Below are 19,848 nucleotides of genomic sequence, written 5' to 3' on the forward strand. Positions count from 1 at the left end.
TGGGCGGCCGGCCGCTACCTCCACGCCTACGGTGGCTGTGCCTCAGTTTACCTGTGTCTGCACGTGAGCGCCCACCTCCCAGGAGACTCTCATCTCTCCACCTGGCCTGAGTTCTGGGGCACTCTTCCTAATTCGACTTCTATTTCTTTGTGTTTCTCCATCTGTACATGTTTCATCTCTGTGCCTCCCTGACGCCTGCCTGTCTTTCTGCCTTGTCTGTTTGTCCCGATTTTTCTCCCTTTCTCCGGGGCTCCCGACTGATTCTGCCTCCCCATCTTTTTCCTCTGACTGGGTCTGTTGTATGTCTGATCTCCTGGCTTCAACCTGTCCCCCCATCCCCTGGGTACCACATTCATTTGCATGTTTGTGGGGCTCACTTTGGATGAGAGCAGAGGGAAGGGGCCGAGAGTGGGGACCCAGCTGGGATCCTGTCGACTCCTGGCTTAGGAATTGAGGTGATGAAGGCATTAGGGTCACTTGTTAAATCCGGGGGATGGAGAAAGGGAGAGTGAGGATTAGATTCTGCCTCTTCTCAGAGGCACTGTGGGCAGGTGGGGTGGTGCTTGAGCTGATCTTAGGACACACCTGCCCAGGGTGGGTGCTGATGGAGCCAAGACTGGCAGGGTAGTGAGGGCCAGGACTCCCGGGTCTGAGGGAGGAGGTGGCTGGGGACCAGGACCCCTGGGTCTGAGAGAGGAGGCGCTGGGGGCAGGACCCCTGGGTCTGAGGGGGGAGGGGGCTGGGGGCGGGACCCCTGGGTCTGAGGGAGGAGGGGCTGGGGGCCTGGATTCCTGGGTCTGAGGGAGGAGGCGCTGGAGGCAGGACCCCTGGGTCTGAGGGAGGAGGGCTGAATTCTTAGTTCACTAGGGCTGCTGTTAACAAAGTACCACAAATCAGGAGGCTTAAGCCACAGACGGCACCTCAGCTCTGGAGGCTAGAATCCAAGATCAAGGATCAGTTCCTTCTGAGGCTGTGAAGGACTCTGTTACAGGACTTGCCCCACTTCCGGTGGTCGGCCGGCAATCTTTGGTGCTCCTTAGTGTGTAGAAGCATCACCCCAATCTCTGCCTTTGCCTTCACAAGCTTTCTCCCCGTGTGCGTGTGTCTGTGGGTCCAAAATTTCTCTTTGTGTAAGGACACTAGCCATATTGGATTAGTGCCCACATTAATGACCTCATCTTACCTGATTATCTGCAATGATCCGATTTCTAAATAAGACCACGTTCTGAGGTACCAGGGGTTAGCACTTCAACATACTGATTTCAGGCCAGTGTGATTCAACCTGTAACAAGGAGGCTGGGGATTTGGGGTCCTGGGAGAGGTGGGAGCTAGAATTCTCAGACTTTGGGGAGGAGATGGATTTGGGGCAAAACTGAAGGACAACTTTGAGGTGACAAGTCTGGTTTGAACGTCCCACAGGCAATTCCAGCTTAAGTTGGCCAAACCAGAGCCACCAAGCCCCACCCCCACCCCCACAATTCCCTCTCTGACCGTCCCGATAAATGGCATTGCCATTCACCAGTTGCTCAAGCCAGAATCGCAGAGTTGGTCCAGCATTCAGTAAATCCTGCTGGCTCCTCTTCGCGGGTCCACTTCTCTCCACCCCCTCAGCCCCAGGGTAAAACTGCACAGCGACCTAACTCCCCTCCCTGCAGCTCACCCCCTCCTTTCCAAATTATTCTCTTGCAGCAGGCAGAGGCCCCTCCTACAGCCTCCATCCAAATACGTCATTTGCCTTCTCCGCACCCTTGGATGGCTTCCATGAACTAAAAATACATCCGAAGTCCCTACCATGGCGGATTGGGCTCCAAATGATCAGGCCTATGCATCCCCTCTGACTCCCACGTCTTACCAACTTCCCTCCTCAATCACACCGTACAGGACACAAGCCTGCCATCCATTACTCCAACACACCAAGCCTTTTCCTGCCTCTGCTCCTGCTGTTCCCTGTGCCTGCAATGCCCTTCCAGGGCATCTTTGCTGAGCCAACTACTTCCCCCGCTAGTGGGCACTCAGTACCTATGGGTTCACTCCCTGGAGGAGGGCAGGATAAGGTGAGGGAGTGGTGGGACCCTCTATTTACCCAGAGACCTCATTTCTCCCTGGGCTGATGACCCCAATTTCCCTGGAAAGTTTGGAATAGAGAATCCCACTGCCTCATTTGGGAACTCCACTTCCCATCAGTGCCTGGGGGTTAAAGTGGCCAGGGCCTCTTTCCCCAACCTGCACGCAAGGTAGGAGACCGGGCTAAAGTAAACCCCGCATTGGAGCCTTGGGAAACTACAACTCCCAGGAGGCCTCGAGACTGGTTCTCCTGCGGGCAGGGCAGGCAAGCGGCTGCGCCAGCAAGCTGCACAGCTTGCTGGGAATCGTAGTCCAAGGGTCTTGCGGGGAGAGGAGCGCCACCTCCGAGGACGGCAGTGTTGCCATAGCGCTCCGGGAGAGGGGGCAGCGTGCTGGCAGCAGGTGAATGCCTGGGGCCCAGGGCAGAGCCAGGCCCAAGGCCCAAGATTCCCACACCACCAGGAGCACTCAATTAGGGGTTCGACCCTTTGAAGACACAGCATGTGGGAGGGAGGAAATGCAATTGGGCACCCCTGCGGGGGCAGGCTTCCAGTTCCGGGTGGTCCTGGGACCTGTCCAAAGTCCTGGTTTCGCGCACTCAAGTCCCCACTGCAGATTTGGGCATAGGTGACCCGGGGTCTCCCAACCTGCCAACCCACCCCCCTCAGGATCTCTGTGCCTTTGTCCTTTGGGGACACCAAGCATATCCCAAGCTGGAGGGCCAAGGGAAACAGACCTGGACCTGGGGCTCAGGGGTACCCCACCCCTCAAGCCTTCGCCCTCAGGGAAAGGAGACCACACACTTCAGAGGCTGATTCCCAGGACAGGAGACATAACGCGGGTTCCCAGAGCTATCCTTGCTTGGTGTAAAATGTCCTCCAGAAGACCAGCCACTGGTGGCTAAGAAATGGGCCAGATGGCCCCACAGTCCCCTACCCCCACCCACCGCTCCCATCCAGCCCCCGTCTGACACCAGCTACCTCTTGCCGAGCCCCGGGGACAGCCCAGCGGCAAGGCCTTCCGCCTTCTCTTTTCTGGGCTCATCCGCCCCATGTGCTCCCCCAAGTAGGTCCCCCCACAACTCGATCAGCTCTCTAGTTTTCACACTCAAAGCGCCGGCCCAGCTTGCAACCCCATCAGCTACTATCTGCCGCCCCTCCCGGACCACGAGCCGGGTGAGAGCAACGAGGGAGGACCGGCACCTGCCCGGCTCCTGGCTGTCAAGTCGCGTCTGGAATGAATGCTAGGCCTCGCCCCCAAACCTCTGCCTGCCCGCACGCTCAGTGCCATGCAATTCTAACTCCACACCGACTGCTGCCACACTGAACGTCTCCCTTACTCCAGCCCTGCAGGCTCGGGGTGAAACCCGAAGGGACGGACGTGGGAGGCCCCCGCTCGGCTGCAGCCTCCACCGGCATCTGTCCCTCACGCACGGGGACAGCCCGCAGCAGAGACCGGTGGCTCCTGGCCCCGCTCATGCATGGGCTGCCCGGAGGGCTACGCCAGGCACCTCAGCCCTGTCAACCCTGAGAAAGGAGGGGTCCCAGGCCGCGAGTGGTTAAATAATTAATAAGATTACCAACAGTGTGTTAATTACAAATAACGAGAGAGGAGCTAGAGGTGGTGAATTTTCCAAACAGAGAACCAGGATTGGAGAACCAGGATCCGCAGCCCCGGGGCCCAGGGGTCCGGCCACCCGGGTGGGGCAACTCCGTAATAAATAATGGGGTTGGGGGGCGGGGGGTCAGGGCTGCTCCTGCTTCTTCTTGACAGAAATCCGCTTCTTCCTTGCTGCCAGCATCTCATAGAAGGGGTCCACACTCACGGCTGCCCTGCAGAAGGGGAGGGTACCAGGGTGAGGGCCAAGGAGCCCAGGCCCCGGCCCCCTCCCTGCCCGAGGACCCCAGAGCCTGGGCTCACTGGATGGACTTGATCCACTCCTCCTTCTCCTCCTGGGTCGGGGCCGAGATCCGGTACACCATGTGGTTCCCCTCAACCACCCGGCCATCCGCCTCCGTTTTACAGGCTTTGATGAGCTGCCCCTTGTTGTTGGGGATGTAAAGCTCAAAGCAGTTCTGGGGAGACACGAGAGCAGAGGAACGGCGGGTAGGAGTGGCCCTGGGACCAGAGGCGGCCCCCCACCGCGGAAGGCAGGGATACGGAGAGGGCCTTACCGGTTTTCGGGGGTCATCCACTTCTCGGATGCTCAGATTCTCCAGGGGGATAATTCCGCGGGGTTCCTTGTCCTTAAGGAACAAGTGGGACAGGACTCAGACTCCCCAGTTCTTGCCCAGCCCCTCCTCCAGAACCCCAGCAACGTCTGTGGTTCGAGCCACCGATTCGTGGTACTCTGTCACAGCAGTCCTAGTGCACTGATGCAGCCCTCCTCCCTCAGACCCGGGAGTCCCGGCCCCAGCCCCCTTCTCCCTCAGACCCGGGAGTCCCAGCCCCAGCCCCCTCCTCCCTCAGACCCGGGAGTCCCGGCCCCAGCCCCCTCCTCCCTCAGACCCAGGAGTCCCTGCCCCCAGCCCCCTCCTCCCTCAGACCCAGATATCCTGGCCCCCAGGCCCTCAGACCCAGATGTCCCGGCCCTCAGGCCCTCCTCCCTCAGACCCTGGGCACCTGACCCCCAGCCCCTCCTCCCAGCGCCCCAGAGCGAAGCCCAGCCCTGCCCTCACCGTGGTGTACTCAAAATAGTAGAGGCAGTTGTCTGTGAGGATAAACCAGCGCCGCTTCCACGTCTTCACCCGGCCCCCTGAAAGGGAAGGGGTGGGAGGGGGCCTGGGCTCAACAGGGGGACAGGGCCTCTGGGAGGACAGGGAGGGGACTGAGAGGCAGAGCGAGCGCAGGGAAGGCGGGGCTGGCGGGGCTTAGGACAAAGCAGTGCGTGGGAAGAGAGACAAGCAGGGACAGGAGATTTTTTGGGCCCCAGGAGCCCGCCCACCCCCAGCATGGGGTTGCACGCTTTCTAAGCCTGTCTGTCTGTCAGCCCGGTGGGGGCCCCCCCCCCCAGAGTCCAAGTCCCCAGCCCCCTCCTGTGGGCCCGAGGCCGGGGCAGCCCCCTCCCCTGATGTCAGGCCGGGCAGCAAGGACAGGCAGCGTACCTACCTCCTGGGGCAGACAGCGAGAAAGCAGGCAGGACCAGGCGAGGAGAGGGGAAGGCAGGAGAATGGGGTGCCCCCAGAAGCCGCAGGCAACGGAAACAGGGTGGGCAAGGGCAGGAAAGCACAGGGGGTGGGACAGACACGGAAACAGCAGAGAGGAACACGCAGAGATGGAGGAAGGGAGGAAGGGGGGAAGAGAAGGAAGAAAACCAGTTACATCGACATGACCCTCTCCCTCCCCGGGAGGCTGCAGATCAGTGCCCGGCTCCAGCCCGCCCCCCAGGACAGGTCCTCGGTCAGGAGGGCCCCCCACTGCCACGGGGAAGAGATCGTCCCAAAGGGAGAAGACAAAACCCTCGGTTGCTTGGCCCGAAGTGGCGGGGTGACCTCAGGACCACCTCTTGCCCTCTCGGGACCCCAGTCCGCAAACCCATTTGCATCCACACCTTCCTGCTTCAAGGTGACTTGCTCTGGGGTTCCCTGTAGTCCCCGAAGGATCAGACCGTCACAGCAGAATGGCTTTCATTAAGCATCTCTGTGACCACGGCCTCCAACCACCCTCTGCTACGCGTCAGCATTTGAAGGAGGAGGTGCCTCTCTCTCTGACCGCACGGAGTGGAAAGCTACACTCGGTCGGAGATCTGGGGCCAAGGCCACCCCTGCCCGGGGACTACTGCACAGTGACTGAGCCTCAGTGTCCTCTTCCGGGAAATGGGAAGCATCCCCGCAGATGCAAAGGTCTGCCGGCAAGCCCGCTTTCCTGCCCTCTCCCGGCTCGGGGCACCAGAGGCCTCTATGGAATCTAAGGATCCCCCAACCCATCTGCCTCCCCTTGGAGCTGATGCAGGTATCTGTCCCCACCCCCACCCCCAGCCACCCACTGCCTTTCCGCTCAAAGGCCGCATCGAGCACTCCCATGGCACCTACCATTACGGCGCAGGGCCCCCAGCCAGCAGCTTGCAACCTCGGCTCTGCCCCGGAAGGCGGCCGGGGAGCTTTCAACATGACTGACAGCCCATCCTGCCCCAGAAATCCTGGCTTTGTGAGTCTGTGGCTTGGCCGTCAAGGTTTTAAAAGCTCCCTGGTGAATCTCTCCCGTGAAGCCACAGATGAGAACCCCTCCCAAACCTCAGATAACCCCCACGAAAGGGGCACCTGCTTGACCCCTGCTAACTTCTCCGGAATCTGCCGCCGCTCCGTGTTTCCGGGTGGATCGGCCCCACCCCACCCATTCCATTCCAGCTGGGGACTCTGCATTCATAAGCACAGAGCCTGGCATTTAGTCAGTGCTCCCTAACGCCTACCCTATGCCCACAGGTATTTATGGGGCCCTTCCTCTGTGCCCGTGCTCGGGCCCAGCACACAGGCCTAATCTTGTTTTCAGCCCCATTTTGCTGATGTGGCAACTTAAGGTTCAGAGAGATCAAATCATTTGCCTAAGATCATACAGCAGGTGCGCATGGCAGCCAAGTCCAGAGCCCGGGGCCCCCTAACTTCCCCCTGCAGAGGCAGCCAGCGGGGTCAGGAGGGGACGTACCCAGCTTAAGGAGCCAGCCCTCCCGATCCGGGTTGAAGAAGGTGTGGGTCAGGTCATTCCCATCATCCTCAGGAATCTTGAAGGGCTCATTTCGGATGCTGTCGTAGAGGTTCTGGGGGGCGAAGGTGCAGTCAGCAACTCCAGGTCCCAGGGACCCTCCCGGGGTGACCTGGCCATGGTGGGGGTGCTCCAACAGCCAGGGAGGCAATGGGACCACGGGAGGAGCGGCCCTGGGAGGAGGCAGAAGGGTGGAGGGAGCCCCGGGGAGCAGAGAAAGGAGGAGAGAAAGAAAAGATGCAGCGTTGCAGCGGCCTGCAAAGTTCTTGAGAGAGACGGACAGACGGGAGAATCAGATGGACCGAGATCCCAAAAAAGCCAGAGAGCCAGAGAGAGAGAGAAAAGAGAAACAGAGAGATGAAGACTGAGGTAGGCCCGGGAGCGAAGGAAGAGAAAAGAACCAGACAGGTAAGCATGACCGCACTCGCCAGCTCGGGCAGCGGGAGACACACGGGGAGGAGGGCCCGGGGCACGGAGAGGGACGGCGCTGGGCAGGCGGGCGGGGTGGGGACTATAGGGAGGGGAAGAGGGGGCCTGACCCTGAGCAGCTCCTCGGGCAGGTCCCCACCCTCGTTGATGCCCCGGTTCATGGCCACGAAGCGCTCCAGGCCCGGCTTGTCCCGGACGTTGGGATTGTGAAGGCTGGTGTTCAGCATGATCACGGCGAAGGACAGCACGTAGCACGTGTCTGCATCAGACAGTCAGGTGGTGATGACATAGGTAGGTGGGCCCCCGGCCCCTCCTTCCCAGGCCCCAGGAGTCCGGGCCCCCACCTGTGGACTGGAAGACCCCGGGGTTGCATAGGCAGTACCGCTGGGCAAAGGCCTCCATCATCCGGTCAATCTTCTGGGCCTCTCCGGGGAGGCGAAAGCTCCAGAGAAATTGCCTGCGTTAGAGAGGAGCTGGGGGTGGGTGCCAGGACTGGAAGAACCCCCCTCCCCGCTCTCGGTCCGTGTGTCAGGAGCCAGCCAGTAACAGCCTCGTGGCCTCAGCAGTTGTCTCGGGTATGGATCCAAGCTGACCCATAAGCACTGGCCGTGGGACTCTGGGCGAATTTATACAGAAAAAAACCTTTCTTTCTTTCAAGTTTGCTAAACAAGTCTGCCAGGGGCTTCTTTTGCCACACAAAAGGAGGGTCTAGAGACAGCAATGCCAACATAGTGGCAAGCACAACCCAAAGAGAGAGAAAATTGACCTTCTGACACCAGCTGAACACCTGGATACAGCTATGCCTGAAGCAGGCCCCACCACGGACTTCTGTGTTCCATGAGACAATCGAGTCCCTAGTTTTTGTTTCTGTTTTTATTCTGAGTAGGGTTCAGCAGTTGTAAAGAGAGCCCTGGCAGGTACATCCCTGCCCTTCCAACCCCATCCCTCTCACCTGAGGGCCTGCACCAGATTGAGGTCAGTAAATTCATGCAGATCCACAAAGGCATGGAGCACTGCCAGGTTCAGCTCTTCCCTGAAGGGTGGACAGAGACAGAGTCATGCACAGGAAGGAGTCTGGGGAGGCTGGGGTGGGAGTGGACTGGAGGGGAATGCTGGGGGCAGAGTGGCTGCCTCTGGAGCCGGTGAAAATTTGAGCCTGGCCCCATCACAGGCCTGGCACCGGGACAGGAGGACTCAGAACACGCTCTTGGGAAGACCATCTGCTGCAAGGTCATCCCTGGTCTAGCTGAACCTTTGTCGTCAAGGGAAACCCAGCAAACGTGCTCTACCTGCTATCACCTCCCTGCTGACCCCCAGGTTCTGCAGATGTCCAGAAATGGCCTCCATCTACCCCAGGCAGTTGCCCCGCAGCCCAGCTGTCCACCGAACAATCCCCACACCACCAGCTGTCCCCAGATGGTCCCTGGACATCTACAGAGGGCTACCACCTCCCCGCGATGTTCAGACAGTCCCCCACATACCCCAGATGTCCCCACAATCCCCAGACGACCAGACAGTCCTGATACAAGCCAGATGTCCCCACAATCCCTCAGCAACCCAGACATCCCAATGGTCCTGTGCACCTCACATGTTCAGATCACCCCCGATGTCCACAAATCCCTAGGTACCCCAAATGTCCACAGAAAATCCTCATGCCCCAGACGTCCATGGGTCCCCATGCTCCCTGACAATCGCCATACTCCCTAGCTGTCTATGTAGTTCCCATGCATGCCAGTTGTCTACACGATGCTCACACCCCCACAATGCTCACAGTTGTTCTCCGCTGTCTCCACACCTAAGTGGATGGGCCTCGACTTTCCAGGTGTCCACAGATTCCCATGCCCCCCCCCCCCGATGATCAGACAGCCCCAAGTTCAGGCTTCCACAGACCCCTCCATCAGTTCATTTCTGTCACAATCCAGTCAGAAGGCTGGTCTATCAGGGCCTCTCCTCGGGAGAGGAAGTTGGCAGTAAGGGCAGGAGCTGGGCGCAGGGGACTATGGGAGCTAGGTGGGGTCTCACCTCTCCCCCAGGTAGTCCCCGATGGCTGTCTTGTTCAGGCCCTCGCCCTTGTACAGGAAGCGGGCGATCTCCTCGGGTGTGTTCTGCAGAAGTTCATTCTCCACCAAAAACTGGATCCCCTGGTGGGTGGAGGCCGGGTCTCAGCCCTGAAAGCCAGAAAGCCCTGCCCCCCACCTCCCCAGGGACCTCAGCATCCACACCCACCCCCGCCCTCAACAGAACTGGCCAGGTTTTGTTTTCAGGCTTCACTCAGGTCCTTAAATACCGGCCCTCCCACCTCAGAGCCTTTGCACCTACTGTGCCCTCTGCCTTTGCCTGGTTAGTCGAGCACCAAGAGCAGGGTCCCGCAAGGAACAGGAGCCCAATGAGTTTGTTGAATGTCTGACAAACTGCAACTGCTCTGGCCCAGAAGAATAACATCTGAAACTGTTCGCAGACAGCAGTACATCAAGGGCTGTGAGGGCCAAGCCTCACGCCGGATGGGGTGTTCTCTGGCTCGCCCTGTGCCATGAAACCTACATCTGACTCTGGAGTGTGGTATCCACGTCTTGGGGCTCGCCGAGGGCAAGGTAAGGTCAAGTCCTCTCTGGGGCTCCAGCGCGGCCCACAGCACAGGGGCAAGCCTGAGAGGGCCTCAGAGAATGGGAATGACGAAATGAACAAACACCTTTCTCCACCTGGTGAACACGGACTCGTCCTTCAAACTGGACCTGACTGTCCTCTCCTCAAGGAAGCCCTCCCTAACTTTACAAGGCTCCCACCGTGAGGGTCCACAGCCCTGGCAGCTCTCTGAAGTGGCCCTGGTCAAACCTCCTTTGTGCATGTCACCATCCATGTTCCCTGCCAGACTCGAGCTCCTCCTGAGCCCCTAGGTGGCCCCACAAGAGGGTCCAGAAATATGAACAGAAAGGGGAAGAGAGCCTCCCAGTCAGAGGACACAGCACGCGCAAAGGTCAGGAAGGTAGAATGCCCGGTGAGTGTTCAGAGAACAAATGGACAGCCTATATCTGAATGTGGGGATTAGGACCACATTCCTAGTAGATCTTTAACTAGCACACTTCTGGAACCTAAAGGTGCCAGACCCCCACCCCCCCCCACCCCCGGGCCTGAAAATCGGCCTGATGGATCCCAGCCCTATGGCCCAAGCACCTTCTTGGGATCCATGTTGAACTTCTTCCTGCCCATTGCCATCTTCCGGTTCCGTTGCAAGGTCTTACTGCAGGAGAGAGCAGGGGATGGAGGCTCAATGCCTGGGCATCCCTGGCCTGGCCCCATTACCCCCAAGTTCCCCACCCCAGCCCTCACCTGCCCTCATTGGCCTCCAGACCCTCCACCTCGCTCATGGCTTCACTGAGCTCCTCCCGAAGGCGCTGGATCTCCACCAGCAGCTCTTGCTTCCGCCGCCGAATGTTCTCCAGCTCCATCCGCTCCTCCGGTGTCAGGTCTGGGGGCTCTGAGGGTAGGGTCAGGGGTTGGAGGTCAGTTCTGGGGACTGGGAGCCTGGATTCCTGCAATCTGGGGGAGGACAGGGCTGGGGCCGGCAGGACCAGATTGCAGGGGAGGATGAGGATGAGCGTTGGGCCTCCACTGTCTGCTGGAAGAAGAGGCTGGGGGTCTAGATTCCTCAACCCCGGGGAGGAAGGCCTGCGGATGTGGACACTTAAGTCCTGGGGGAGGAGGGGGAGGCTAGGGGTCAGGACTCCTGAGTTTGAGGGAAAAGGGGGCTGGGAGGCCAAACTGGTGGGTCCATTACTTGGAAGGGGGCTGAGGCCTTGGTTTTCTGCCTCCATTCCTGGCGAGGTAACTGGGAGCTTGGGTGTCGGGACTCCTGGGTCCGTGGAAAGTAACTACGGCTGGGAAAGCTGTGGACAGCTCGTAAGAGTTGGGGTTGGGGGCGGGGCATCGAAGGCCCCCGCCCCCGCCTTAGCGGGATCTCTGCAGCCCCCAAGATTTCTCCCCACCCAACCGCCCCAGAAGCCCCCCTCCCGGCTCCCAGCAGGCACTGGGCTCGCCCGGCCCTTCCAGCGGGAATGGTTCCGCCCCGGCCTCGCCTCCACCGCTCCATCCCGCCCCCTCCCGCCGCCACCGGAAACAGGCTCGGCCCAAACAATGGCCTGGAACGCCCTGCTCTCGGGCCCCGCCGGAAGCCCGTCCCGCGCCCCACAAAAGCTAGGCGACGACGGGGCCGAAAGGCTCCGCGCGGCGCGCGCCGGGAGGGATGTTCGCGGCGGAACGTTGGGGTCGAAACGCTCCATCCGCTCCCAGCCGGCCCCGCCCCTCCCTGACCTACCATAGACACCGTCCTCCATGGCGGCTAGGAAGGCCCGCGGGGAGTCCGGGGCGGTCCCGCCGGTCGGGCCTGGATCCGCGTTGGCCCGCGGGCTCGGATGAGCCCGCTCAAACGCCCCGGGAGCCACCGCCGCCTCCTCAGCGCCAGTCCTCAGCGCTGAAAGGACTCTCCCTTCGCCTCCCAACCGCCCCGCCAGTAGGGACCGCCCCTCGTTTTGACACCGTCCAATCCACGGAGGGCCCTCTCGTCTGCTCCGCCCCCGACCCCGAAGGATCGTCCTCCAGGGCCAATAGGCACACAAGGAGCAGACGTAGCACTGTCCGGCCGGAGCTAGACGGCCCGTGGGGCCAATCGGAGTGCGGCCAGAGAGCCGGGCCCCGCCTCCGAAACAAAAGATGGCATTTGGCTGGTGTGCCCGCCAATGAGAAGGCTCGGAAAGGAGTCGCATGGAGGTGGGACAATGCGCGAGCAGAGAGGATTGCGCCTGCGCAAGGGCACGGGGAGGATGCTAGTCCAATCCAGCCCCGCCTCTAGTGATAGGTTGCTGGGGAGCGGTACTTTGTTAGTCTCGTTGCCGGGGGGCGGCGCCACAACTGTCTGCTGTTTCCGGGAGCCACACCTCCTTGGCTGGCCAAGCAGGCTTTTGACCGCAGCGGTTGCCAGGCAACTGGGAACGGCTTTGGCGCGTCTTTTGGCCTCTGTCCTTCTGGTTCTGGCCCCTCTGATCTCCAGATCCTTTCCTTAACCCCTCTCAGGACTTTCCCGTCCACTTCAGCCTCTTGAGAGTCAAGGAGTGGTGAAACAAAAGACTTATTCTTTCTACGCTATTGGGGGTCTGTCATGGAGAATGGGACGTTAGGGGAAGGCCAAATATAGTGAAGGCTCCGCCTCCCTGGCGCCTTCTGCCTCTCAGGCCCCTCCCCCTCTTCCTCAAGCCCCTCCCCCTATAACAACTCCCTTTACTCAACATCCTTCCACCTCTCTGGTTCCTTCCTCGCTCTCAAAGTCCCTTCCCTCCTCTGTGACTCCCCTCACTTCAGGTCCCCGCTCTTCTTAAACTCCTCCCCGCTCTCGGAGTCTCCCCACCCCGCTCCGCCCCAGCCTCTGATTTCCATTCCTTGCCGAAAAGGCAAGTGCCGGCCGCTGGCCCGGATGGAGTACCTGGGCATCCCTGTCATGGGCGGGTCCCTAACTGGGTCTCAGGTGGTGTCTGGGCCTTGTCCTCATTTGCCGTCCCTGGCCAGGCAGGTGGGGGACAGACTCAGGGCCAGGACCTGGTTAAGCTGACAGATTAGACACGGAGCCTCTTAATCCCCTCCCTGACCTTTATGAGCGGCCCAGGTCTTGTCCTTCCCAGTGGGAAGTTACGCTGTACCAGCTTTGCCCCACTCTCTTTCCTTCCAAACAGAACCCTCTTCCTGTCCCTTCACCCCCAACTTAACATCCTTCTCCATGTGTTTCCATTACCCCCGTCCCTACCCCCAGACACCTGCACTGGGAGAACAACTAGCTAATTAATCCCATCCGGTTATTAAGTGGGGATTTTGAAGGATAAAGGGAGGTGGGGAAGCCAGATGCAGGGACCTGGGTTGTTGCCGCACTGGGGCAAGCTAATGGGCAATGTCAGTGCCTGCCCGCAGTCCTGGGACACAGGTGGGAATGTGTCCTCCTCCCTGGCACTGGCTCCTTCTGCAGTTGGCTCCCAGCCTGCTGGGCACTTAGATAGCAGTATGGTGGGGGTTGGAGGACAGGCGTGACAAACCATGCCCCAGAAGCACACTCACAGACACATCACCCAGGGCTCCCACTGATTTGATCTGGGGCACAATTCTCCCCCTGAACACATACTTTCACCTGGCATTCAGAGCTACGTTTTCCTTCCTCTGCCCCCTAAGCGGGACCGGCGGGGGGGGTGGGGTGGGGGGATTCTGGCTATTAGCCACAGCCCACACTACCCCTTGCCTGCCGTGTTGGTCACACATCCAAGTTCAGAGCTGGCCTCCGAGAGTCTCTCCCGTCCCAGTTGCTCCTGGAAGGCCATGCGTTCCAGCACCAGGGAGAGCTGGGAAATCTGTAGGACCCTCACCCCCACCCCCAGCTGTCCTCTTCAGTGAAGTGAGGAATCATCCTAGTGGCAAGGTCCTTGGAGAACTTCAAGTTTCCAGTGCCCCATTTTTACAGATGGGGAAATTGAGGGAAGAAGGAGGGGAATGATTTGCCCAAAACCACGCAGTAAATTGCGGCAGAGTTGGGATTTAGAGCAAAGCTTCCTGGATCCTCGTAAAGGACTCTATTCCAATTAGCTCAAGCTCAGTTTCTAATCCTTTTGTATGAACCACAGGAAAATATAGACAGATATCTGTATTTATATTATATATATATAATACACATATTTGAAACATCTTTAAGAAAGAGACACACATTGCTAGGTGTAGGATTCCAGAGCATCGTAGACTCATCAGCCTTGGGCCTCTCCTTCCCTTGCCCAATAACCAGCCCTGTTATCCACAGGGTCTTGCCTGGGCCCTCCCTTTCTAGGTCAGCCCAGAAATGCTGCCGATCAAGTCCCAAGTCCACCTCCCTAGAACTGCCAAGTTCTAGGAGCTGATTAGACCTTCCAGGTTTTAATAATGGACAACCCTTGATCCCTGGAGCCTTGATTCCTTTTGGCATTACAGAACCACAAAGAATCATCGAGATTCTCAACTCCACTGGGCAAACTGGAACCGGCAAATCTCAGTCATCTAGCATCGCCACTCCTTCCTTGACTCTGTGATCACTCTAGAGCCACAGAATCCTGATTCCTTTGGACATTCTAGAATGGCACTTAAAAAAAAAGAAAACAAACCCCATGGATCATAAGGAAGTATTGATTATCCCTTTGGTTTGATGTTCTACAGCCAGTGGTCTGGAGTTATCTAATATCAAGAACTCCCAAGCTGTCACTGTCGCCCTTCCAGACCCACAGACACTCTTTCGTTTTGTGCATTCTAGAAACATGACTATTTCATTTCCTCAGTAGCTCAACATTCTAGCTTCAACGTGTTCTAGAACCACCAGTGCTTGCCTCTGTGGTCAATCTAGATTCACAGAATCTTAACTCTTGGGTCTTCTGGAACCACAGGGTCTTTTCTTGACCTGTAGTCAACAATCTTTGTCATTGGTTAATAAAGATAGTCTTGAATTCTTGGGGCATTCCATAACCCTCCCTCCTTACATGGTCTAGAAAAAAATGATTTGCTACTTGGTTAGCTGAGTCGAGAAGCAACAGTCCCTTGAATCTTAGGTCAATCCAGACCTGCAAACTCTTAATCTCTGTTCCGTCCCTGGAGACAGTATATACCACTGATTCCTGACCCTGCTCGACAAACCAACCGAGCCACATTAGAGGAATCTAGAACCACCAGTCCTTGCCTCTTGGGTGGTCCAGAATTCTGGATCCCTCAGCTCTGGGGAGACTCAGGAATCAGGCTGATAAAGGGGTCTTAGGAGGGAGCATGGGCCGCAGAGGAATTAAGACCCAGTATGTCTGTGGTGGGTCCACTAGGCATGGCAGAACCTCACCAGCTAATAATTTACCCAGCAGGTCTGTCGGGCTTGGGAAACACCTGCCCCCATCCCAGGAGAGGGCCCTAACTCTCCATCTTGCTATCTCTGGGAAAGGGGTACAAATAGGGAGACACCAGCTGGGCATCACGGGGGCAGGGTCAGTGCCAGGGTTGGTGTGAGTACTTGGGGGCTGGCAGTCCCATCTTCTGCCTCCACCCCATCCCCCTCCTTGGCCTCCTCTTCCTCCTCTTCCTCCTGGCAGCAGCTCAGTGCAAGTTCATTCTCATAACAAAATGCAGCCAGAGAGCCGGGGAAACTAGATTTGGGGCTGTGGGAAGCCCGCTCTGCCTGTTCATCCAACTCCTTGGCGCTGCAGACTGGTGTCCCTGGGACCTCGTAAGTGCGGTGGAAGTGGCGATAGTCAACCTCGTACTGGGAGCCACGCTGGAAGAGGACTGGCTCAAAACGATGGCCCCAGAGCAGCTCACCAGGGAGGTAGGAGGAGCGACACTGTGTGGTCATGGCCGTGGCCTCCACCATGCCTTCGAGAATGACCACCAGCTCAAAGTCAGCCCGGGCCAGCTCGGCACGTCCTAGTTCATACAGAGGACTGGCAGAGTCGATCTCGTGCACGATGGTGATGGGAGACACAAGGAAGATTCGATCGGTGCCACCATCAAAGCCCACGTCCACATCCTGATGATCCAGTGGTATGTACTCACCCTCCGGGGTCACACGAGGCTGCAGCAAGAGGAGAGGGGCCAAAGACAGCCAGCAGGGAGCATAGAGATGAATGGAGACAGAGATGACGAGATAAAGGAACGGAGATGCCAAGGAAGGGGAGAGCAGAAACAGGCAGGGGTGGTGGGGTGAGAATATGGACCCAGAGAGAGGGGAATGGAGGCCCAGAGAGAGGAGCATGGAGGTCCAGAGAAAGGGGGGGGACAGAACCAGAGATAAAGAGTGAGGGACAGAGACTCAAAGAGTTTGGGGATAGAAACGCAAGAGAGAAAAAGAGAGGGGACAGAGGGGCAGAATGACATTGGTATCAAGTTACAGAAATCAGCAAAGCAGAGACGAAGTTAAAGAGACAACAGAGGTAGGAGTAATATCCAAGCAGCAATTGGAGAAGGAGGAGAGGGACAGAAAAATGATTTTCAATATATGGCCATTGAGCTATAAATAAGGATGACAACCTAGGTCCCACACTCTGTATTCTACCACAGCCTCAGGCTAGCCCCTGGCTTATCTATCCCCCAACCCAACTAGAAGCCCCTCTGTCCCATTGTGCGCGCGTGTGTGTGTGTGTGTGTGTGTGTGAGTTTGTATGTGTGAGTGTATGTGTGTATGTGTGTGTGGGAGGGGACAATGCAGTCCCCAGGCCAGGTATTGGTAGTTCCCCCCACCTTCCCCCATTGGTTCCATGCCCAACCTCCCAAACCATGTCAGCGCCCCACAGACTTCTGGGAGAGAGAGATCTCTCCCACTCATGAATCCAGGAGCCCCCAGATGCTGCTGGGAGTTGTAGTTCTCACCACCATTCCGTCCTCCCTCTCACCAAAGTCCAACCTCACCCCAGGGTTCTTAAGTGTCTTTACTTGGGCCAGGACAACTACTGCCCTAGAATTTGGGCAGTTTGACCACAATTCTAGAGAAACACTAGGGCGCCTCCCTCAGGGCACCAGAGGGAGCTGCTACCCCAGGCGCCAATGGGGGTCGTAGCCGGTTTGGTTTTTGTTTGTTTGTTTTGGCGGTAAGGTACAATTCAAGGGTGTTTTCCAGCCCTGTACTTCCCTGAGCAGGAGGCTGGTGGGGCCAACTGGGCCACTGACACGGGGAATGAAGTCTCCCGCAAATGCTGCGGGAACCCGTGCCCAGAGGCCATGGAGAATTGCGTTCCACAGCTCTTCTGCAGATGTGACCTGCGCCCCATCCTTGGGCCTACATCTCCCACAACCTCATAGGGGCCTGGCCTCAAGTCACAGGCCACTCTCGGTACCGCTGTGTGGGCTGGTAACTGAAAACCCGAGCCATGGTTTACACCACCCACAAACTACATCGTCCGCTCAGACCATCCCTTCGGAATACTTTCCCTACCCACAGAGGCTTCTGGGAATTGTACTTTAGAGCCTTTACACGGCAGACGCGGCCTTCTCAGGTCTAGATATCCCACAACCCCACTGGGGGCCCATCCTCAAGCCACAGGAACCTCTTTATGTCTCAAAATCTGTTTCAAGCCAAGGTCTCCAGTTAGCACTGGTCACAGACCTCTCTCTTGGGTTTCCATCTCCTACAACTGATCCAGGAAGGAGCCTCAGTCCACAAAGGCGGGGGGGAGGGGGGGCGACAGGGTTCCTGCCCGCGAGACTGCTGGGAATTGTAGTCCACGCACCGGCCAGGCCAGCCACACACCCCAACCTCAGGCCTCCATCTCCCACCATTCCCCCCGCGACAGGTCCCTCCCTCCTGCCCCGGCCTGGCCCTTGCAGCCCGGCGGCCCGCACCTGCAGCAGCTGGGCCCGCACGTGGGCCTCGACCAGGTGGCTGCGGCGGAGGTTCCCGACGCGCCACATGAGGCAGAGGCGGCGGTCGCGCAGCGCCACGACGGCGTTCTCGCTGAACACGAGCGTCTCGTTGCGCTTCTTGGGCTTGGCCATCTTGGCCATGACGGCGCCCACGACGAAGGCGTCGAGCACGCAGCCGGCGATGCACTGCAGCACCACGGCGGCCACGGCGGCCGGGCACTCCTCGGTGACGCTGCGCACGCCGTAGCCGATGGACGTCTGCGTCTCCAGCGCGAAGAGGAAGGCGGCCAGGAAGCTGGCCACCTGTGAGAAGCAGGGCGCGGGCGGCGGCGGGGCGGCCAGGTCGCCGTGCAGCGAGGCGATGAGCCAGAAGGCCAGGCCGAAGAGCAGCCAGGAGGCGAGGAAGGAGCAGGAGAAGAGCAGGCACATCCAGCGCCAGCGCACGTCCACGCACGTGGTGAACAGGTCGCTCAGGTAGCGCGCGCCCTGGCCGCCCAGGTTCACGAAGCGCACGTTGCAGTGCCCGTCCTTCTTGACGAAGCGCCCGCGGCGCCGCCCGGCCGGCGACGGCGCCCACCCGTTGCGGCACAGCCCCGGCCCGGCCTCCTCCTCATCGCCGGCGCGGCCCTCCCCTGGCTCCAGGGCGCCGCTAAGGCGGCGCAGGGCCCAGGCCAGGCCCATTGGGCGGGGGCACCCCCTCCACTTGGCCTAGTGGGGGGCGGGCGCCCCGAACCTGCGGAGACGAGAGACGGGCAGCAACGTCAGGGGTGCCAGGAATGGTGGGCTCCTCAGCCAGGCGTGTTCCCTGGGCCGCGGTGGCCTCATCTGGCAAATGGGCGGCATATCACTCACCCTGGAAGTCGGAACAGTACAGCATCGAGGACCATATTATAGGAGATGCTTGTGTAGCAACGAAGTCATGGCCGTGACAATATTATGGCAAGCACCACAGTAATTAGAGCACACATCTGCACGGCGCCAGACACCGTTCTGAGCGCTTTACAGGAATTTACATATTTGAGCCCAACACCGTTATTATTCCCATCTTATAGATGAGAAAACGGAGGCACAAAACGTTTAACTTGCCCAAGGTCAGAGTTGAGTAAACTAGGATTTGAGTGTCACCAATCCAGAGTCCATAGAGTGGTGACTGTTTCTCAACTTGGAATCTGCATGGAGAGATGAACCCAAGCCATCTATGGCTCGAAAACAGGCTCAGAAAGCAGAAGCAACAAAGGAAAAATGGTGGGTGAATTGAACTTCATCAAAATTAAAGACTTTTGAAGGGCACCTGGCTGGCTCAGTCCCTGGAGCGTGGGACTCTCCATCTTGGGGTTGTGAGTTCAAGCCCCATATGGGGTATAGAGATTGCTTAAAAATAAAATCTTTAAAAGAAAAAAACTTTTGGGCTTCAAAGGACACTATCAAGAAAGTGAAAAAACAAGCCACCAATAGGAGAAATTGTTTGCAAATCATATATAAGAAGTTTTTTATCTAAAATATCTAAACGGGCGCCTGGATGGCTCAGTTGGTTAAGCGTCTGCCTTCAGCTCAGGTCATGATCTTGGGGTCCTGGGATGGAGGCCCACATCAGAGTCCCTGCTCAGTGGGGAGTCTGCTTCTCCCTCTCCCTCTGCCCCCCACTCGTGCTCGCTTGCTCTCAAATAAATTTTTTTAAATCTTAAAAAAATAAAATATCTAAACACCCCTGACAACTCAATAATAAAGACACCACAATTTAAAAATAGGCAAAGGAGGGGCACCTGGGTGGCTCAGTTGGTTAAGCATCCAACTCTTGGATTCAGCTCAGGTTGTGATCTTGGGTCTTGAGATTGAGCTTTGCGTCAGGCTCCGCGCTCAGTGCGGAGTCTGCTTAAGACTCTCTCTCTCCCTCTGTCCCTCCCTCCTGTGCTCTCCCTCTCAAATCAACCAATCAATCTTAAAAAAAATTCACAAAGGATCCGAGGAGACACTTCTCTAAGAAAAATATACAAGTAGCCAATAAGATAAGCTCATAAAGCACCTAAAAAGATGCTCGATGTCATTAGCCATCAGGGAAATGCAAATCAAAACCACGAAACGCTGTTTTCCATCCACTCGGAAAGATAACCTGTGTTGACAAGGATGTGGAGAAGTTGGCACCATCGTACATTACTTACTGGTGGAATGTAAAATGGTGCAGATGCTGGGAAAAATAGTCTGGCAGTTCCTTAAATGGTTAAACATAGCTACCCTATGACCCAGCAATTCCACTTCTAGGTATCCCCCCAG

At 57.9% G+C, this 19,848-nt stretch overlaps 2 protein-coding genes across 4 annotated transcripts; both read right to left on the bottom strand.

Moving 5' to 3' along the window:
• Window positions 1-3,625: 3,625 nt before the first annotated feature.
• CYTH2 (cytohesin 2) lies at window positions 3,626-11,699 on the bottom strand. 3 transcript variants are annotated; one of them, XM_044921961.1, is made up of 13 exons: window positions 11,504-11,699; window positions 10,519-10,666; window positions 10,363-10,429; window positions 9,214-9,332; window positions 8,144-8,224; window positions 7,536-7,648; window positions 7,302-7,450; window positions 6,706-6,817; window positions 5,564-5,566; window positions 4,743-4,819; window positions 4,239-4,310; window positions 3,985-4,139; window positions 3,626-3,896 (listed from the first exon to the last, which is right to left on the bottom strand). In XM_044921961.1, exons 1-13 carry the CDS (start codon window positions 11,520-11,522, stop codon window positions 3,809-3,811), a joined length of 1,203 nt encoding a protein of 400 aa, XP_044777896.1. In that variant the 5' UTR covers window positions 11,523-11,699; the 3' UTR covers window positions 3,626-3,808. The 3 variants fall into 3 exon arrangements, with proteins under 3 accessions (XP_044777896.1, XP_021536904.1, XP_021536903.1); XM_021681229.1 differs by lacking the exon at window positions 5,564-5,566; XM_021681228.1 differs by lacking the exons at window positions 5,564-5,566; window positions 11,504-11,699 and adding an exon at window positions 10,967-11,030.
• Window positions 11,700-14,930: 3,231 nt separating this feature from the next.
• On the bottom strand, window positions 14,931-18,258 carry KCNJ14 (potassium inwardly rectifying channel subfamily J member 14). Its single transcript, XM_021681227.1, has 2 exons — window positions 17,557-18,258; window positions 14,931-15,793 (listed from the first exon to the last, which is right to left on the bottom strand). Exons 1-2 carry the CDS (start codon window positions 18,256-18,258, stop codon window positions 15,197-15,199), a joined length of 1,299 nt encoding a protein of 432 aa, XP_021536902.1. The 3' UTR covers window positions 14,931-15,196.
• Between the last annotated feature and the right edge of the window lie 1,590 nt (window positions 18,259-19,848).

The sequence above is a fragment of the Neomonachus schauinslandi genome, chromosome 16 (genome assembly GCF_002201575.2).
Source record: "Neomonachus schauinslandi chromosome 16, ASM220157v2, whole genome shotgun sequence".
Taxonomy (NCBI): domain Eukaryota; kingdom Metazoa; phylum Chordata; class Mammalia; order Carnivora; family Phocidae; genus Neomonachus; species Neomonachus schauinslandi.

Coding starts and splice junctions, on each gene's coding strand:
- CYTH2 (XM_021681228.1), bottom strand. CDS start 11,003: ATGGAGGCAGAAAACCAAGGCCTCAGCCCCCTTCCAA. Junction 10,430..10,518: donor CTGGAGGCCAATGAGGGCAG/GTGAGGGCTGGG, acceptor TCTCTCCTGCAG/TAAGACCTTGCAACGGAACC. Junction 8,225..9,213: donor GGGGACTACCTGGGGGAGAG/GTGAGACCCCAC, acceptor TCCACCCTTCAG/GGAAGAGCTGAACCTGGCAG.
- KCNJ14 (XM_021681227.1), bottom strand. CDS start 18,258: ATGGGCCTGGCCTGGGCCCTGCGCCGCCTTAGCGGCGCCCTGGAGCCA. Junction 15,794..17,556: donor TGCGGGCCCAGCTGCTGCAG/GTGCGGGCCGCC, acceptor CTCTTGCTGCAG/CCTCGTGTGACCCCGGAGGG.